The following is a 14,653-nucleotide window of genomic DNA, read 5'->3' as shown; positions in this document are numbered from 1 at the left end:
ATCATGGCACCTAAATTACATACCCAAAAATAAACAGCTATTACTCCGCTTATGGAAGTAGAAAATACAACACCTCAAATTTTTTAAAGTAAGTATTTGTATGATTAAAACCCTTTTTTTACATCAATGTCAACAAAATAAAACTGCATTTTACAGAACACAACCAAAACATTTTATGGTGCACAAAACTAGAATCAAGTTTCTTTTTAGCCCCAATCCGTTGCCTACCATTGTGCTAAGTTTAGATGTCATATTGCACAGCATTATAAAGTTATACTGTTTGGCATAAGGTACCCCCTGTTTATTAGCATTGTGTCACTTTATGGAAACATTTAATCTCTTGCACTTAGACAATCTCTCAAAACAAGTATTGCAGTTTGCAGTTATATTTTTTAGAAAAAACAAAACAGTACATTATCACTCTGAAGCAACAATTGTTTTACTATATACTTATAATTATGTACTCATCCAAACCTTTATTTTCAAAATTATTTTTCATGCCAGTCCTTGAAACAATTTCTGTTTACCACTAGACACAATGAAACCTTACACTTTGTACACTAGAATGGGGTTTTTGTGCTGCAATTCACTCATATTCTCCTGACATTTGTTGCAGTTGTCCCACAGATGTTTAGGACATTTTTATTTTTTATTGTTCTTGGTGTTTGTTTCTTTTACTTGCATTTCATGCCTAGAATAAACTAAGTAAGTGCATACATTTTCATACCAGCTTCTTCCAGTGCTGGGTTACTGGGGTGGGGATGATGCCTTTGCAGGCAGCCCTGGCCACAGGGCAGGAAACGGGAAGCTCGGAGCACACAGCTAGGCATACCAATACATACACCTCTAGAAGCGTTTCTCAGCCACTTTTGAATCGCAGGTGGCAGTCGCTGGATCACAAGCATATGAGATTTGTTCATGGTATAAGCCACCGTAACCTCACCAACAACACATCCTTCGAAGTGATAACAGAGCTGTGCAAACTTTTTCTCCCATTTCTAATTGAACTTGCTTCACTAAGCACTCACTTCATTATCCCACCTGAATTCCAAAAAGACCACGCTTTAACTTCCAATCTTTAATCATGCTTGTTTCTAACTTCCTTGTGTTTTAGGGATTAAGTGCAATTAAAAACAATATAAAATAATATCATATAATGCAGTCAAGTCCTATTTGTTTGTTGGGGGGAGAGCTTTAAACTGTGAATAACACATTAGCTAAAGCACCTTTTTTCCACTCATGTACTCACAACACAGTGACATGAGCAGTGTGATAAACTGACACGTTATCAAATTGTGAGGTGGTCCCCACATGAAACTTTGACAGGCACAAGTAAAGTGTAACAGTACTGACAGGTACAATAAAAAACACTGCCTGTACTCTTAATCTGAAATCGAAAGGGCATTGCTAAGTAAACTAACAGAGACAAAGTGCAACACACAGCATCAGGGTATGGTAATTGCACCATGGTGCTTGAACTGTTAAACTTCAACCATAACATCATGTCCTTCATCAAATGTGTCACTCTCAGTAAAGCCAAAACTGAGCTTTGTGCATAATAGTGTGTAAAAATGAGCTTTGACATGTATTATAAATGACCAATTATAAACAACTATACATCATTAGAATGGGTGACACTCAGCTATCCAGTGGTAATGAGCCTGTCACTGTACAGTATGTGGCTTGAAAAGGGTGACATCTGTGATAAAAGCAGATTCACTCAGTTTTGAGGCATTCCTCGTCTTGGGACTATACAAGTGCAAATCACATATTTTACATGTGAAAAAGAGCAGACAATACAGAACGGTATGATTTATTTAAAAAATGACCGCCGGTTAGATACCTTCTGCATAAGTTGCTACATTATACTACAAACTTTCTAATAGTTTGAAGCCAGGATTTTGACAGAGAGATTCAATGATATTCATGTTGTTGTTCCACTGCTGCACTGTAATTGTGGGTGCAGGTGTTTTTTACACCAGCAACATCTCAAAATGTAACTTAATATTCTCAAACCCACTTAATAATTTAGGGTTCCAAGGGGTCCGAATTACCACACTGCCACCATGCTATCCAGCATTATGTCATTACTTGACTAAATGTTTAAATATGGAAGCTATTTCCACTTCGTGGAAAGATCTGCATTGCTGTATTTTTGACAATGTCCTCAAAAGATAGATTTATTCTCACTTTTTTTCTTCTACATAGAAAACATCTGTTAGCTTACCAAAATACAAATACATTATTTTGAGTCATCCTAGGTACTAAAATGTGTATTTCATTCAAAGTTATCCTACCATGACAGTTTCTCCATATGCACCTCAATGTCCCACTTTCTGAGAGACAAAAAAGTGACCTTGGCAAGATTTGGACAGTATAAAACAACATATTTTCTGATCTGTGACTGAAAATATTTAACACTGAACCATTTTAATATCTCAATGATGCTATATATTTCAAAATATACTTCTAGGTAAAACTCTCACCACAGAGCCCTTATTGTTTTATAATAATGTCTCAAAATCAAAAAGTTAACAGTCATCTTTGATCTTGATTTTAGTCTTATTAAATATTTATATAATCCTGCTAACTGAGACAGAGACTTGTATACATAATAACCCGTACCAGCATTATTTTCATGTTATGATACTGTAAAAATTAACACTGCTTCTTATGGCTGAATGAGAAGCTCCTGTATATGTCTGTCTTGTCCGTTTATCAGCTATAACAGCGAAATAGCTGCTGCGATCATTTTATACTACATTACTCACTCATCTCCTTAGTCAAGTGGAAAAATCCTAATCCACCCATTATAATAGAGTGAGAAAAGGACGTCCTATTCTATTTAAATTTTGAACTATGAAGAAGTGTTCAATGCTTCTCTTGAATTTGAGAATTCTGGGCCTCTGTTAAACCTCTAGATGTTACAGTTTTTTTGAGCAACATCCACATAATAGCATAGTCAATTTCACAGCTCTTTAAATGGGTTGAGGATGGTGAATTTAAATTTGATATAAAACACTCAAATAAGGAAGCAGGGCTTCAAAGCTTTAGACTTCATTCTGAAAGCCCTAAGGAACAGGTTATTAAAAAAAATTAAAAAAAAAAAAAAAATCTGATTTTGTGCTACCATAATCACCACCATCACTTTCTGACCCTGTGCTGTCTTTAGTAGCTGCAAGAAATTAAGTACAAAAAAGAAAATCAGAAAAATTAAATATATTTTCCTTAAGACAAGAAACAATTAACTTCCTTTAAGACTGATTCACTTCATGATAAAATATACTGTGCATACAGATACAGTATGTAGAGTATACATGCTCTTTAAAATTCCAAAGTCCCTAAGCCATTTCTTAAATATAAATGGGCAGTAAAGCTACTTGCCCAATCTAATTAGCAGCATGATCCAAACTTTACCTACGTGTAAGAATTTAATCACATTTCCTTCAAGTCACAAAAAGTCTGTCATTTTTTTCACTTTATTCATTTTTTAAAGTTATAATAAGCATTGTAATGACCCGTGAGTGCAACAAATGGAGGAATGGATTTAGTACTCGGTGCAGATGGTAGTAAGCACTGTAGTGATGGGAAAATTGTGCCATCTCCTGGTGAAATTTTATGTGTGGCTCCCAGTTATTTTGTATATTTCAGCTCTGTCTTGCACTAAGGAGTTAAAACGAGATTGATCTCTCTGCAAATAAGGAAGCAAGACTTCAAAGCTTTCGACTTCATTCTGAAAGCCCTAAGATGCAGGTTAAAAAAAAAAAAAAAAAAAAAAAAAAAAAACTTTCACCTTAAAGTGGAATGTATTGTAAAAAGCTGGTGTACCTGGCTGTTGTTATACCTTTCTATACTTTAATATGTAATGTATTGCTATTTTAGTCATTTTTGTTAGTTGGTGTTTTTGTGAATGTAACTTCTTATTTATTTGAATTTGTCACTAAGTGAATAAGGGTAAATGCAATTTCCAGTGTACTGGCTAATAAAACTTAACTTACTTTCTCAGGAGAGATGAGCTCAGTGTCGACATCCATAGACCTCGGTCTCAGTTTAATCGGCTTATCTTTAAAAATATCCCCAAAACCAATTCCTTTGATCTTCTTAGGTTGGATTTCTGCATTAGAAGAAACACTTCCCCCATCTGATTTTGTGCTGCCAGAATCACCACCATCACTTTCTGACCCTGTGCTGTCTTTAGTAGCTGCAATAAATTAAGTGCAAAAAAGAAAATTAGAAAAATGATAAATATATTTTCTTTAAGACAAAAAACCATTAACTTCCTTTCAAGACTGATTCATTTCATGATATAATATACTGTGCATACAGATACAGTATGTAGAGTATAAATGCATGAACACAAGTGGAAATAAAAAATGCGACATCATTAACATATATATCAAGTGCCCATCTTGCGCGTCATGAATAATGACTGCTCTATAAATTATCAAAGGTTTAGAGCAACATCTGCAGATATAGTCCAACTCATATGTTACAGCATAGGATGCAGAGGCTCCATCTTCTCCCCACTTCAGTAAACCATCTGCTTAGCCACAGAAGTTTCTTTACTCTACATTATCTGCTTGGTGTCTTTGGCCTAGGTGACTCTACCCATAGGCCTGAATATCAGAGTTGTTTCTGATATTCCTGTTAAAGATGTAGTGCCGTTTTTTTTTTTTGTTAATAGTCAGAATTTAGATTTTGGATTGGTTTTTGTCCGGCCACAGTTTGCAAGTATAAACCTATCAGGGGCACAAAGCTACCAACAAGATGACTCAAAGAATTACTGGGGCATGCAAACCCGTCTATGAAAAGGGACAATGACTCTTTAAAATTCCAAATTCCCTAAGCCATTTCTTAAATATAAATGGACAATAAACCTACTTGTCCAATCTAATTAGCAGCAGGATCCCAACTTTTCCTACATGTGAGAATTTAATCACATTTCCTTTGAGTTACAGAAAGTCTGTCATTTTTTCACTTTATTAATTTTCTAAAATCATAATAAGCATTGTAATGACCCATGGTTGCAAAAAAAGGAGGAATGGATTTAGCACTCAGCAGAAAGCCGATGGTAGCAAGCACTGTAAAGCAGTAATGGGCAAAACTGCCCATTTTCTTTTCGATCTGAAACCGGGTGATACGGAGGCCAGTATTGCCAATACCGATACAAATTCCAGTATTGATGGAGCCAGACTGTTGTCTTGCAAGAATGGTTACTCTTCTGTAAAAATGTACAGTATTTATGGGCATCAAAAAGTCACATTTTAAAGACTTTGCATTAGTATACTATTACATATAGTAACAAAGATGGGATTTCTTTGTTTGTTTATTAACAGAAATTATTAAACATGTTCAGTTCTTGCAAACAATCTGTGGAACAACAAGCTTTAGCATTAAATTTTTTTCTTGAGAAAAAAGAAAAACGTAAAAAGCATAGTCTTTTTTGGCTCAAAAAATAACATTTTTATTTTTTGCTGCAAAACTTGCAAAACACTTAAAAGTACACAGTTAGAAGTGTATAAAGTATAGTAATGATGCAAGTACCGAGTGAGTGTCACTTTCAGATTCATCAGACTCACTTTTTGTTCAACTGTCCATTTCAATTCTGCCTGAAGACAAATTCACTTCGTCATCACTGCTGATGAGAGGCTCCTCAACATCACTGCTTGTATCACGTTTCTTATGAGATGTTATTATTACTAGGCATGCCTAAAGGTGAGAGGAGAAGACACGGCTATACCATTGTCCAGATAATGCTCGGGACTACTGCTTTTAGCACTTACTACTGAGGACCATGACCTCAGACAAGGTGCTGATCCTCATACCTGATGCTTCATACTCGGCCACAAACCATCCCAATATGTGCTGGAGTTCACAACACAATGAAGCCAGCAGGACTATATCATCTGTGAAAATCAGTGATGCGATTCTAAGGTCACTGAACTGGACTCCCTCCCCTCACCAAATGCACCTTGATATCCTGTCCACAAAAATCACAAACAGGATAGTAGACAAAGCACAGCCCTGGTGGAGTGCCATACACACTAAAAACAGTGCAGATATTTTCCCAAGTACAGTGGAACCTCGGGTCACGAACGTCTCTGAACACGTACAAATCAGGTTACGACCAAAAAGTTCGTCAAACTTTTGCATCTGTTCACGACCATATACTCGGGTGATGAACAAGCCAGTTTCCCTTCCAGTTCGTACACGCCAATGATTTATGCACGTGTTCAGTCTCTCCCTGTGTATTTGCTGTGAACTCTTTGTGCTCTGTTTCGTTTCCCTTCCGGTTTGTACGCGCCGGTGATTTACGCACGTGTTCAGTCTCTCCCTGTACAGTATAGGGTGGTCCAGATCTAATTATGCAATTTTCATTATGCTATAACTTAAGTTTACTACATAGAAAATCACACTAAAAAATCCTGGACCATCAAGAAGTGTGCGAACTGACGACATGAAGAATTGTCTTCGCGCCGAACTGGAATCGTCCCCGCATAAGTCATCCAGACGACCTGGATCTGCATCTGCATAATTAGATCTGGGCCACATCACGCAGAGGGACTTTGAGGGATAGTGGGTCCACAGCTCACATCAAATAAATAATCGCCGCATTACAGCTGCCTTGTCCTCTTCATAAACAGAAGCGCGAGGTGGCTAAAGGGAGGAAAAAGAAAAGAAAGACGGAGGTTGCGGAGTGAGGAAGGAAGCAGGAAGCAGTGAGGAAAGAACCAGTGTGAGCGAGCGAGCAAGCGCGTGCTCGCAGGCAGGCAGCTGGACAGTGAGCCCAAGCAGTGGGGCAGAAGGAAGCGGTCACTCCAGCTGAGCGATCAAGGAGCTGGAGTGACCAGAAGAAGGACGACTGGCCGCGTAAGGCTGAGAAGGCAGCGGGGGTCACCAGTTAAAGAATGCACCGGGCTTGTTTTTAAAGAGACTGCTTCCAGCATTGTTTTAACTTCGTTGTATTTAATGAAGACTTTTTTCTATTGGATTTTAACCTCCACTTCACTTCTGTTTTTATGGGATTATTTATTTATTGAAGGATTCTGAAAGCACTGCACTTTATTTAATTTGGACTTTGTTTTGATTGTTGTTTTGTTGATTTTAATAAAAGCAGCACTTTTTGCACCATCCCCTTGCTCCATTGTAGTGCCTCACTGTCGTGCTCATCGGTAACATTACCGACGGTGACGGGTTTAAGGGCTCCCAGAAGCAAGATGGGAGCGTGCAGCGAACCTGCATCATCACAGACTTTACCTCAAAACTGTTATCTCCTCTCTACTCAGTCCCTCCTTACTTCCTTCATGCCAGAACTCGACTCATGCAAGGTTAGTTTTCTTGGTTGTTTATGGTTAGTTTTTGTAAAAATTAAGGATTATTCAAATGTTCGTTTTTTTCCCTGTGCTTAAAACTCATTTAAAAAAAGTGTTTACAGCGAGCGGTTCGTAAGGCTATAGCGTGAACTCTTGCAATGTTACTTTTCTCTGTTCAAGGTTTTCTCAGTGTTATTCAATATTTTTACATTTAGTTTACTATTACACTGTGCATTCTATGGTATAATTAACTATTTTTGTGCTTAAAAATATAAAAAAAAAAAAAAAAATTTACATACAGTTCGTACGGTCCAGAACGGATTAATTGTATTTACATACAATCCTACGGGGAAAATTACTTCGGGTCACAATCAAATCGGGTTGCAACCAGAGTTTTGGAATGAATTACGGTAATGACCTGAGGTTCCACTGCATGCGGACACAGATCTCACCGTGATTATACAGGGACTGAATAGCCCTTATTATGGGCTCTAGGAACCCATACTCTCCCAGCAACTCCTACTGCAACCCTCAAGGAACACAGTCATACGTCTTTTCTAAGTCAACAAAACACATGTAGACAGATTGGGCATACTGACATCCACCTCCTGAATCCTCATGAGGGGAATGAACTGGTCCACCATTCCACAGCCTGCACAGAATCCATTGTTCCTCCTGGATCTGAGCTTCTACAGTTGGGCGGAGTCTCCTTTCTAGTACCCTGGCATATGCTTTCAGAGGGAGGCTGAGGAGTGTGATCACTGATAGATGGCGTATAACCTTCTGTCCCCCTTTTTAAAAATGGAGACCATCACCCTGGTCTGCCATTAAAGAGACATAGCTCCCGATGACCATGCAACACTGAACAGGTGTGTCAGCCATGACAGTCCAACAATGTCCAGAACCTTCAGCATCTCTTCCATCACCAGGGTCATGCCATTGTGGAGTTGCTTAACTATCTCAGTGACTTCCCTCAAGGAAATGAGTATTGATCCCCCATCAACTTCTGGCTCTGTCTCCTCCAAAGAGTGTACATCTCTAGCTCAGAACCTCCTCAAAGTGTTCCTTCCACCACCAGACAACATCAGGGTCAGCACTTCTCCACCCTTGCTGACAACAGTCTGGATGAAGCCCTGCTTTCCCTTTCTGAGTCACCTGATGCTTTGCCAGAAGTTCTTTGAGCCCAATCAATAATTGCTTTCCATGGTCTGACCAAGGGCTGCAGTCCTTTTAGCCTGTCAGTACCTCTGTGCTGCTTTGGGGTCTCCTGTGCTAATCATACACAGAAGGACAGATTTTTAAAATATTTATTTCAGGAAGCCTATCCAGCTGGATGAGTCAACCTGTGGTATTTCTATTTTATCTAAAAAGTCCTAGTTAAGATCTTCACATTAATAGTTTTTGTATGTGTATAAACATGTAAAATATTTAAGGAAAATATTTCTTTATGTTCAGTGAATTTATTTCTAAGTTTTGTTAATTTCCATGTCTGCATTCCAAACAAACTTCCTCTTAGAGAGATCAATAAGTTGAACTCTGCTTGCAATCAGGGTATGGTTTTTTGTTTTCTTTTTTTTTTTTTTTTAAAAAAAAAGGGGCAATACTTGCCCCCACTAACTGAAATCCAGGGATATAAAGACATCTTGCAAAATGTGCAGAACAACACTTTACTTGATCAGAATAGTCATTATGTTAGTCTCATAGTGATGCACCAGGTGCTCACAGCATTGACATTACCTGTTTCACAGGACATCGATAGTCATGTGCTGAGATGAGTTACTGCAATGAGAACTCAAAACTAGGTAAGTGCAAAAGTGCATGTTCTTTTTATTACAACAAAGCAATGTACAATAAATAGTGCAGTGCAGTCAGTAAATATGTTATCCAATAAATAATCTGTAAAAACAAAAGTACTCAGTGTGAGTTAAAATCATTAAATTAATAAATCCAAAAAGAATGTTAAAATCAAGGAGTAAAATAGGGCTCCCTCTCACTTGTTCCACACAATCACCTAATTGGGTCTTCTCAGTAGGGCTGAGACACCAGCAAGTGCGATCAACCAACATTCGGCTTTCAAAGTCAAAAAGTCAAAGTGAACTTTATTGTCATCTCAACCATATACAAGTATACAGATAGACAAAATTGTGAAGCTCAGGGTCCACAGTGTAACAACATGAAGTGCAAATAAAAATTAAAATTAAATAAAAAATAGAATTAAAATTAAAATTTTTAATTTACATTTAAAATTAAAACACAAACAAGACAAGACATTGTGCAAAGACAAGACTGATGCAGTGTATGGTATTATGCAATCAGCAAGTCACCACCAGGACACCCAACGCCTGGTTCCATCTTACCACCACCATCCCAGGCATCTGTAGGACAATCTGTAAAGCCATCAGCCACTCTTGTTCTCTCAACACTGAACAGGAGTGTCCAGCCCATGGACCATTGTTTCTCAGTATATGCTTTCCAACTGCCTTGTCTCCTGTAAAACACACCTGCTCACACTCCAAATCCTCCTGTTTGTCCCTTCACAAGCACCTTTATTAATTTCTCTCCATCTCTCTTTAATTCTTCTTCTTTTTCTGATCCTCTCTCTCTTCCTACTCAGACTCATTTCATGCTTTGTGGGTCCAGGAGCTTTCATTAACGACCCACGGAGTGTCACTGGGGAATAGCTGTACTGGTTACGGTTGCACTTTAACAAGCAATCAGCCAGTTTCCCCATTAAACACTCCGTACGGCTTTTCACCGGCTCACACCCACACCTATCATGTCTGAGCTACTCTGTTACACGTTATGCATCCAATTACATTCTTATTTAAAAAAAATAAGTATGTGTAACTCAAAGAAAAACTATTTTCTAATGAATTTGATACTTTGGCCCATTATCAAAATCACAGCCTTAGAACTGATTCTGGTCAGAAATGGACTGGTGATAATTCAAGTTTCTAAAAGAACAAAATAGAACAAAAACAACTAGTCCTTGAAATGAAAAAAAAATTTAAAAATTATGCAAACTACCTTTAAGCCAGTTCATTGACAAATTTCTGACAAAGTATTTAAAACTACAAGGGTAATGAGCTTCTTTGGTATTGTAGCTTAAAGTCTTTGCCACAATGTATTAAATAACCTCTGTCTTAGATTTATTATGTCCCATTACCTTCTCTCATGCTTTATCAATTTTTAAATTCATATGTTGATTGTTAGTATAACAAATAGGTATTCACTTTAAAGTTATTTAAAGGTATCCCCCATGCCCTCCTCTCCACACAGATCTGAGCTTATATCTCTATCTTGACCTTTTCCCTGTAACAGAAGGTCTCCAGAATCTCTAAACCATCCCCTCCTCATTTCTCCTTACCACACGTATCTACCACTTCAATCCAGCTGCTCTGATTTTCTTACTGATCTTCACCAGTCCTGCCTGTCTCCTAACCTCCTCATTTCTCAATCTATTTTCTTAGTGAGACACCCAAAGCCTACCTCCACATTCTTGTTTCAGTTCTTTCAAGTTTCCCTTCCTCTCTTTTCCTGACTGCCCACATCTCTGGCTATATCATTGTTAACACTAGAATTACCAGAGCCAATGAAAAAACTTGTAAATCCGGCCCACCTTAAATCTCTTCGCACATCTCCGTCAGCCTCTTTTGTGTTGTAAATGTGTCGATAAGCTCAAGCAGCAAGCAGCCTGCTATACAATCTCCCCACTGCCTCAGAACTGGCAAGAAGTTCTCCCAGTTCCTGCCTTGATTGATTATCTGGGAGTGAGCTACCCAGAATTGTAAGGGGAAATTATTTGATGTGTGTTTTGTGTCTATAACAATCTATGTAAACACATCATTAAAACAGAAATGTTTTTCATGTTTTAGTAATAATGACAAAATGCAGACATGACCTGTATAATGTGTGAAGGCTGATGGCCAAATATCAAATAAACACTTTCACAAAAGGTACAAGTACAATACGACAGCTTCCGTGGTGAAGCGGTTAGATCTGCCGATTCATAATCCTGAGGTTGTGAGTTTGAAACCATCTCCCCCGCAAATTTACCGTTTTCAGTAGTGAGCTTCTCTTATTTTTAATATTATACAATAAAAACATTCATTTGATTTGAGTCTGCAACAGCCGGTGTAAATTTTTAGCACTTGTAAAAGTTTGTGTTATTTTTTTCACTTTTATTCTCTCAGTCATGATCACGATACAACACCCACCCCTTGCCCCACATCTGATGTGGTTACTTTTTATCTGAAACTGGGAATAACTGTAGATGTGAGTGGTATTTTGAGAAAATGGAACTGCAAATTCTCTGATCTGGAGGGATAAAAGCTGACACACAAACGCTGGTGAATCTGCCTTCTTCGTATCTCACCATCACTTGAATTTTTTTCTTATTCAGTGTTCCTGCTCATGCTGAATTAGTATGCACCTTATGTTCCATTATGTCAAATCCGCACTGACAAAAAACAGAGACATAGGTATATATGATTTTTGGAATTATTCATTTTATGGCCTGTATATTACATTTCGGAAAACATTGTGGCACGGATGCAACAATATTCATATTATTCATATTCGCATGCCTTCTTGCGCTTGTTATCAGTGACTGTGTTATTTTATTTTTTTCGATCTTGCCCATGTAGTCTCCACGTTTTGGTGAATGGTGCTGTTTCTTTTGTACTCCAGGACACGCAGAGGAAAGAATAGTACAGGGAGGTCAGTTCTGCGCTATATGCAATCATCAGATTCAAATGTTAACAGTTCCCACACAACCAAGGACTGTCCTTTCTATATTTACGATATGTGAACCTGTTGCAATGTACACACTTCTCTCTGTGCTGTGTTACTATTACAATGAAGGGGCTAGAGAAGCGGTGGCCTTGGAACAGAAGCTTGTCGATGTTGCATCCTCTTGTGCTTTATCCATCGCCTTTTCTTGTAAGAAGTGACAACAAAGTTCCTCTGCAAGGTGAGCCATGAACACTCTTTTCCCAGTGGCCCCCGTGCATGCCTTGTACAGTACATGTGCGTTGTTCGCCACCAGGTCTAGTTTGTTATTGCACAAGCAACCAGCCACCTGCGTGCTCCTGCTCGCACTGAATAATCTCATGCCTTCTGGTGTGCGATGTCAATGCAGCACCGGGCAAAAAAGAAAGAGACAAATATATGTGACATTTTGAAGAAATCATTTTATGACCTGAATAGTACTAATCAGAAAACATCATCGCACTAATACAATATTATTTGATTTTTTTGTTATTCAGTGTTCCTGCTCACGCTGAATTAGTAAGCACCTTATGCTCCATGATCTCAAAGCCGCACTGACAAAAAACAGAGACATAGGTATATATGATATTTGGAATTATTCATTTTATGACCTGTATATTACATTTCAGAAAACATTGTGGCACAGATGCAACATTATTCAGATTATTCATATTCAAACTGAAATTGTTGAATTAAAACATTTTACTCCTTTGATGACAAAAGATCAGAATCTTGGTAACTTCTACAAGATTGTAAGACCTATTTTTATTACTTTCTCTTTAACTGTGCTATATTACTGAGGCTCAGTATTAGTAATGAATTATAAATGAAAACCATGCAGGAGTTTTAGCTACTGTATGTAGCGCCATTTCTGTTCCTCAAGTTCATGATGTATCTTTTCAATTTCATTTCCAGTAATATGCATACAAAAGGTCAACAACAGTAACTAGCATCTTGTCTCGAAGAAGCTCAAAAGTATATACATTTATTGTAACAGAGCCCCAAACCTCAGACACAAAGTCACCCACACAAGTTCTGGGTTTAAATAAATATTTTTACATTTAACAAAATATGTTTAAGACAGACAACAGTTAACACAAACCCAATCACAACATGTCCTTCGTCTCTCCTGACTCTGACTTGCCTGATTAAATGGATCAGCTGCTTTTATGCTTGACTGGTGAGTACTTCTGGTTTCAGAACTTTGCACCCAGGAACCACTTCCGGGTGAGGCTAACCAGCTATAAAACACAAAAATCCTCTCCTGCCAGTACCTCATAATGGCACCTGGGGAACCCAACAGGGCTACCCTTCAGAACTACAGTTTGCATGCAGCCTTGCAGGTGTCTAAATATGAGCACTCCACCTAGCATATGAGAAAGTGACCGCTGTTCTTGGGAGGCAGTCTTCCTTCGTACATTGATTATATCTTCCTCCCAACTGGGCAAGGGAATAGAAACCATCCCAGCTGGGATACACATTTGTCTGCATCGCCCATGGCCTCCCAGCCAAGTCAGGGAGCACTGTCCATTCTAGTCAGATTGATGGTCCATTCATTACATTTATCATGATATACAAAATGTGACATTGTGGTTGTATGAAACACCTCAGACTGATGTGTTTATCTTCATCGCTGAATTTATGTTCCATATAAACATCATAAAAATATATTATTCTTTTAGTTTTATGAAGGTTTAGCAGCAAATAGAATTCAATCCCATCCTTACCATGGGATTGTCTCTTCCATGATATAAAAACCAAAGGACATCAGAAAGCAGATAAAAAGATTGGAAGCAAAGAAGCCAACATCCAATAAATCAACATCCTTAAAAACATCCTTAAAAAATACATATACAACATGTTATAAAGGGCTGAGTTCTTGCATGAGAGTGAAAAGCTCCTTTCTGGTATTGTCTGAAGATTCTAAATACTGTATTTCCGTATGTTGTTAAGTGCTAGACTGTTCTAAGGTGTTTCAAACAGTTTGTAGCAATGTGGAAATTGGTACTTTACGCTATCCCTGAACTGGATTAAGTGGGCTTAAGAATGTTACATGATGTATAGTATAGCAGAGTTAGGTTGATTACTCTATACATGTATTTTAAAGACAGCTTGGATTTCAAAAGTACAAAAGTTGGATTTTCCCCAGCTGAAAGAATTAACAACTAGAAGCAGATGACAGTGGAGTTTCAATATTTAATATAAAATGCTAGCAAGGGAGGAACCTGGCTGGAGATTTAACACACTTTCAACTCATTAAATGCCAGTTTTCTTTCACTTTGTAAAATATGTATTTTGATGCTTAAATAACAGCTTTCCTTATAATAAAGTGGCTGAAGGGCATTTAACGTTAATTCCATCTGTACAGTGTGTGTGTGAGACCGGTCCTGAAAACCAAAATAGGTTGCAACATGGCTCATCAAAAATGAAACACAAATAAAGATCGCAACAGATGTCAAAGACTCGCACCATGAAATTTATAATGCTGACACATGGTAATACACTGGGCGCAGCTTTCTGGAGAGGACAGCTCTTGAACAGGAGTCAAAACATTTTTTTTAATATAAGAC

The 14,653-nt window shown here is 37.9% G+C and overlaps 1 protein-coding gene across 2 annotated transcripts in view; it reads right to left on the bottom strand.

The window, feature by feature from the left end:
* The window catches only part of sh3kbp1 (SH3-domain kinase binding protein 1), a 370,773-nt gene that overhangs the window by 147,332 nt on the left and 208,788 nt on the right, over positions 1-14,653 (bottom strand). For both annotated transcript variants that reach the window (XM_051926913.1, XM_051926912.1), the window contains exon 6: positions 3,999-4,201. In XM_051926913.1, the coding sequence (XP_051782873.1) occupies positions 3,999-4,201 (203 nt within the window). The remainder of the gene's footprint in view (positions 1-3,998; positions 4,202-14,653) is intronic.

The sequence above is a fragment of the Erpetoichthys calabaricus genome, chromosome 4 (genome assembly GCF_900747795.2).
Source record: "Erpetoichthys calabaricus chromosome 4, fErpCal1.3, whole genome shotgun sequence".
NCBI classification, from domain to species: domain Eukaryota; kingdom Metazoa; phylum Chordata; class Cladistia; order Polypteriformes; family Polypteridae; genus Erpetoichthys; species Erpetoichthys calabaricus.
This window is presented reverse-complemented; position numbering and strand designations above follow the sequence as displayed.